The sequence below is a fragment of the Populus alba genome, chromosome 3, assembly GCF_005239225.2.
Source record: "Populus alba chromosome 3, ASM523922v2, whole genome shotgun sequence".
NCBI lineage: Eukaryota > Viridiplantae > Streptophyta > Magnoliopsida > Malpighiales > Salicaceae > Populus > Populus alba.
The window spans coordinates 11,110,797-11,117,387 of NC_133286.1; the positions used below are offsets into that span (position 1 = coordinate 11,110,797).

The 6,591-nt window shown below is 35.6% G+C and overlaps 1 protein-coding gene across 1 annotated transcript; it reads right to left on the reverse strand.

The window, feature by feature from the left end:
• Window positions 1-2,813: 2,813 nt before the first annotated feature.
• Window positions 2,814-5,602, reverse strand: LOC118038015 (subtilisin-like protease SBT1.5). The gene has a single exon (XM_035044249.2). It carries the CDS (start codon window positions 5,445-5,447, stop codon window positions 3,126-3,128), a length of 2,322 nt encoding a protein of 773 aa, XP_034900140.1. The 5' UTR covers window positions 5,448-5,602; the 3' UTR covers window positions 2,814-3,125.
• Window positions 5,603-6,591: the final 989 nt, after the last annotated feature.

Consider the following 6,591-nt stretch of genomic DNA (forward strand, 5'->3'; position numbering starts at 1 on the left):
ATATTACATCTTATGTAACATGATTTAATAATTTTATTGAAAAAGGGATGTAATTGCTAAAAAGAAAAGGTAAATGATACATAATTCAAATGATATACTATTATGAATTTTAAATAATTTTAGGAATTTTAATAAGAATTGATCTCATATTAGAGACTTTTCTTCTACTTCTGCTTCTTCTTCCTTTTCTTTTGGAATTATATGTAAATAATTGGTGTGCTGATTTCACTGTCCACTAAGAGAGAAAACATTTTGAATTGTAATAGTGTTCCATTATATTTTCTCTTTTTTTAAAAAATATATTTTTTGATTTTTTTCAATTTGATCCTTTAATTTTTTTTTTCCAACTTGTTTCTTTGAAGTTGCATTTATTTGGGATAGGTGTTAGTAGTTTATTTTGGCTGCCCAGATTATGAGCTCTTAGGGTGTCGAGAAAAAAACTGTCACTTAATTGATGTTCGGTTTGATAAAATTAAATTAAATTTTATTGGTTTAAAACAATTAAAGCTATGAGGACTAAATTTCAAAATTAAACAAATATTCAACCTATTTTTCTTTAAATAATCAAGGATTGAATTGCACGAGTAGGGGAAAGATCATTCATATTTTTTTCTTGGTCACTCAATTGTTTTTTTTTTTTTCAATTTGATACATTCATATTGAGTTTATTTGTAATTGGGCTTAATAGTGTTTTTTAGTTGCATAGATATAGGGATTTTGGAATGTTAGAGGAAAAATTATGAAGCGTGGTTGATGCTTGGTTTTACAAAATAAATTTTAATTGATCTATAATAATTAAGGCTTAAGGGACCAAATCTAAAACTAAAAAAAAAATTATACGGACTAGGGTTAATAGGAAATGCCAAAAAAAGAGGCATGTGCTTTGCACACATTAGCGTGTGAAGAAAGCCATCAATCTTTTATAGCATGTGTCATTTTCTATGGTATTGTAATGTCGCCTTACTTAGTAGTGTTAGAAACGTCTCGATAAGTCTTTCCTAGTGGTGCAATATACATAGATGTTAGAGGCATGTAGAGGTCCTTTTTTCTATTTGTTTTCATCTCTTTTTTTTTTCCTTTTCTTTTTCTTTTTCTCTAACCTTTCCTTTGCCTTATGTGAAAAATATCTCCTCAACAACAATGTGTCTTGCCATTTTATTTTTATGTTAAACTTGGTTTTTTTATTATTATTTATTTTGTTTTGGATTATTTTTTTAATTATTATTCTTTTCAACTTTATCCTTTAATATTAGGTTGATTGAGAATTAAGTTTTATGAATTTTTTTTTTGTTTATTTTCTATGAGATAATCTTGGCATTTTGACTCAGGTCATAGGTTTGGAAGGTTGACTCAAGTTGAATTCGGTCTTTTTTTAGATTTTAAAAAAAAATATTTTTCAGTTTTATCCTTCAAAACAGGTTTGGATGTTACCCCCAGTTGGCTCGGGTTTTTTTTTCCTCTTATTTTTTAATTTTTTTTGAATTTTGCCCTTCAATATCGAGTTAGTTTGAAAATTGAGCTTCATAATTTCATTTCAATTTTGTTTTTATAGGGTTATATTGATCTCACGATCTAGGTTACATGTATGATAGAGTGACTTGAGTTAACTTGGATCAGTTTTTTGTCTTTTAAATAAAAATATTGATTTTTTTTTAATTTCACCCTACAATATTGGGTTAACTATCTATTTAGCTTTAAGTTTTTTTTTTTTTTTTTCATTTTGCTTTTTATAAGGTTATTCCTTTATCATGACCTTGTTCACATGTTTGACGGTTTAACTGGGTTTTGTTTTTGTCTTTTTTTAAATTAAATGTTTTTTATTTTTTAAAAATTAATTTTTTTTTTCAATTTCACCCTTCAACATTGGGTTGGTTGAGAGTTGACCTTCATAATATTTTTCTTTTCTTTTCTTTTAATGGTGTTATCCTATTGACATTATCCATATTGCAAATTTGACAGGTTTATCTAGGTGATATTAAAAATTAAACTTTGTAATTTGTTTTTGTTTGATTTTTATGAGGTTATCATGATTTTATAATTCAGGTCGTAGATTTTATAGATTAACTAGGGTTGGTTCGTGTCGTTCTAGTATATCGCTTTCTGAATATATTTTTTAAAAAATATCATTTAGTATCATTTAATAAACATCTTCTTTTTTATTAATGATTAAAATTGTTTTTCAATCCTTGTTAATATGGCTAATCTCCAAGCGTCGAGACAATACATGTCCTGTTATCAAAAAGTTTCCAACAAAAATCTGAACTCTCTCCTCGATTTAATATCCATTATATTTCTTTGCTTTCTGGGATTTAGCTGAATTACTTGAGTTTCTTTTGTTTAAGTTGAGGCAAAACTCCTCAAGTATATTCTTATTCCATCAAGTAATACTCTCCCTAAATCATGTTTATGCAGGGACAGAGAGAGAGACAGAGAGATTTACGAGCAAAGTAATTTAGAAAACGATCGTTTAATATAACCAGATAATGGTCCACACCTGCTTGAAAATCCAGTTAAATCCTCTGTCTGTGAGAAGCACACCAGAATTTTGCATCCCATGAAAAGCAGCAACACTCGTGATATATCACTAACACAAAAACAACAGGAATTTAGTTAATTTACAACATCAAGTTAACAGCCCCACATGGTTTTTGTCCTAATGATTGTCGTTATTTAGTGTCTTTGTTCTTCAGCTGCTTAACTCACGTTCAGCTACTTTGACTAGGAAATACATTCAATACACAATCATATGTAGTGCATCTTTTCCCACATGCACTAAATAGTAAAATTATTAGTTGAAGATTCTACACCAAGGCTTTCTAAAAAGAAAAGAGAGATCTTTTCATTATGTTTTGGCTTCATATTCCATACACAAAGCATTTTCTACATACATTCTTGATTCTGCGATTTGACTACAGAGATTACACCTTCGAATCCAATCGTCACCTCTTATCTCAAGCAAATCATGAATTCACTCGGAACACAAACCCCAACTCCATTCGCTTCCTGATATAGAAAACCCCCACACATTTTCATTTTACAGAGATACAGATAAAATATGACAGAAACCTAAAATGAGTGAAAATAGAGAAAAAAAAAATCCTAAATCCCCTTTAAGACCAAACTAATTAAAGAGGTTGCTGCATAGTCACAACAATGGGACTAGTGACAGTGTGCTTTCCATCAGACCAAATTATGGAACCACTCCTCATGCTAGAGGCCCCGGGAGCGAGCTTCACTGCTGTAGTTTGCACTCTGACAAGGAAGTTCAATTTCTGCCCCACCCTCCTGAACACAAGTTTCTCTGGCTGAACCGTGACCAGAGTCTCACCAGGTGGCCTAATTGTAACTTTGTACACGGATTTTGCATCCCCGACATTTGTCACTGTCCTAATAAAATGTGTAGACATATGATGCTTGCCATACTGTTGGAACACAACAGATAATGAAGGGTAATTCAAGTTCCCTGCATGGCCTGCCCTTTTAGCTCCACTGCAATCTGCATTCCTCCTAGTGGCCACTTGAATGTTGTTAAGTGTATAATTTGAATTGCAGAGAAAATCTATATAATCAAAAGATGTAATATCATAGATCAACCCAGGATCCATGGCCTTTTGTGGGTGAACATGGCCAGCACCGAAGTCTAACACAGTAGAAACATTTCCAGTAGACTCATCAAGCATTGTTCCGCCGCGATTATCAACTGTATAAGCAGTTGTCATCAAGGCCGACCGTATTGCTGCCGGACTCCATTCAGGGTGAGCTGCCTTTAACAAAGCAGCTAACCCGGAAACATGTGGACAAGCCATTGATGTACCTGAAAGAATATTAAACTCAATTTTTCGCTTATCAGATGGAATCCCAGAGGGTCCAATTTTATCAGGCCAGGCAGCAAGGATGTTCAAACCAGGAGCAATAACATCAGGCTTCAAAATTTCAGGGGACTCAGGATTTGGCCCTCTAGCTGAAAACGAAGACACCACCGGTGCAGGCCTAACATTAACTCTGGTCCCTTTAAAAACAATAGTAGCGGTGGGAGGTGATGACTTCGATTTAGCAGCCGCAGACAAGTACTTCCTAATTTCATCGCCACCAGAAGCACCAACAGCAGTAGCAGGCAAAACATGACAATCAGCAACTAAACCCTCACCATCAAAAACCCCATTAGCCAAAATCATCCCAACCCCTCCAGCCATCTTCACGACCTCACCTTTAGCAGCCCTAGAATTAGCCCCTCTATCACACAATACAATTTTCCCTTCAACAAACTTAGGATCTAAAGAACCCTCTACACACAATGAACCAGAATAACCATCTCCACCATCACCATTCCCAGCATAAACCACTGGATACATCTTCCCTGAAGCCAAACCTGGCCCACCATAAAGACTGACACCAGAAATCACCTTCCCGTTTCCAAGCTTAACATCAGCTGGAAAATCCCTATCGATTGTTCCAGCACCAACAGTAGTTACCCATGGAGCTACATTAGTAACAGATAAACCTCCAGGTCCACCATTACCAGCACTAGCAGATACAAAAACCCCACAATCCACAGCACCAAAAGAACCAATTGCAATAGCATCTAAATAGTAAGGCACGACAACACCTCCAACACTTAACGAAATAACATCAACCCCATCAGAAACAGCAGCATCAAATGCAGCTAAAATGTCAGAATCATAACAACCGGCACTCCAACAAACCTTATAAGCAGCAAGTCTAGCTTTTGGAGCCATTCCAGCAGCAACCCCGCGTGCATAGCCAAATGTAGATGCCGGAAACACGTATCTTCCGGCAGCAATGGAAGCAGTGTGCGTGCCATGGCCATCAGAGTCCCGCGGCGACCGATACTCGGTAGTCTCATTCATTTTGCCGTTCGTTGCTTCATATCCGTTGCAGAAAAAGCGAGCTCCTATTAACTTTCTATTGCAAGAACTTGAAGGGAAGTCTTTGCCACTAACACAAACCCCTTTCCATTTGGACGGGACAGGACCCAAATCACGGTCATTGAAGCTCTGTCGTTCAGGCCAAATACCAGTGTCGATGACTCCGATCACAAGATCGGACCCGAAATCCGACTCTTTAAGCAGACCGGCACTGTCGGATGTTTTCAAGCCGAGGAATTGAGGGGAGCGCGTGGTATGAAGGTGACGCACGCGTTCAGGGATGACAGCAACGATGTGAGGGAGGGTCTGGAGCTTGAGGGCTTCAGCAAGGGAAAGTTTAGTAGAGAAGCCATGAAAGACGGTGTCGTAAGTGTGGAGCAAACGGGGTGTAGTTCCAGGGGAGATGGAGGAGAGAGAGGAGATGTACCAGTGCTGGTGGGTGGGGAAAATAGAGGGTTTGGTGTCATGTTGGACTTGGACAATGAAGGTTCTTGGCTGCTCATTTGTCGAAGAAGAGGTTGTAAGGGAGAGGAGACAGAGGAGACAGAGGAGAGAAAGCATTGTGATTGAAGATAGAAGAGTGTTTGAGCTCTGCTACTGCCTGAGCAGTCTTCGTCTTTAAAGTGAAATGGAAGTGTGAGAAAGGGTGACACACTCCCGAGCACTAAGGTTGGGAAATGGGAATGGCGAATAGGAGTGAGTGAGTGAGTGAGTGAGTGGGATTTAACAAGGATAAAAGATGCTGATCACATGTTTTTTATTTTTATAAAAATTCTATCAATCTTGTTTCTAAGAGATGGTTTAGTGTGTATTTGGATATTTTCATGGTTATTATTTGAAAATATGGATTTAAAAAGATTATGAATTGCAGTATTTTTTTAATTAAGATTTATGAAGAGAGTTTTTAAAGAAACTCATACAAAATTAGGATGTATTTTAATTAATTACATATTTTTAAAATAGCAATTAAAGTAAAATATAGTTTCAACTGGTATGAAACTTTTAAAATTAGGATGTATTTTAACATAAATGACAAGCTTATTAAGAATGTTTATTTTAATGATTTTGAATCGTGCTGATAATTTAAGAGAAAAAATAAAATTTAAAAATAAAAATAATATTATTTTAAAATATTTTAAAATAAAAATACTTATAATTCAATTACATATCAAATGCTGATCAGTTTCCATTACAATACAAAAGGTAGAGAAAATATTTATAGTAAATTTAGCAACAAAAAAAATCTGCATGGCCCAACCTCCTGCCGCATCAAGTGATGCATTCGACCAACTCACTCGCCATCGCCGTCGCCGTCGCCATCGAATATTCTAATAACTTGATCGGAGACACACTTACCGGACTGTCCTCTCACGTGTTAGACAGTTCACACGTGACATTGACTCTTGCTAGTAGAATTGTTCGTTTTTAGTTTCTACCGTTGGATATTGTCGATATTATTCTTTAAGAGACAGGTTAAACACTCGTCCTAAAACTGGGGCACCTTACTGAGGTCGGAGGATGATTCAGACTCCAACCTGGACAGTTGCGGAGATAGCCACGTGGGGCAGTACTAAATTATTAATTAAAAAAAAAAAAAAACTCAAAGAGCAAAGCATTTTACACTGTACTCCAACACAGATCCGCACATTGCAATTTCTTTTTCCTTTTTTTTTTTATCATGTGTTTTTTTTTTAATTGATCCTTT

What these genes read in the sequence shown, in the direction of transcription:
- LOC118038015 (XM_035044249.2), bottom strand. Translation starts at nt 5,447, where the DNA reads ATGCTTTCTCTCCTCTGTCTCCTCTGTCTCCTCTCCCTTACAACCTCT.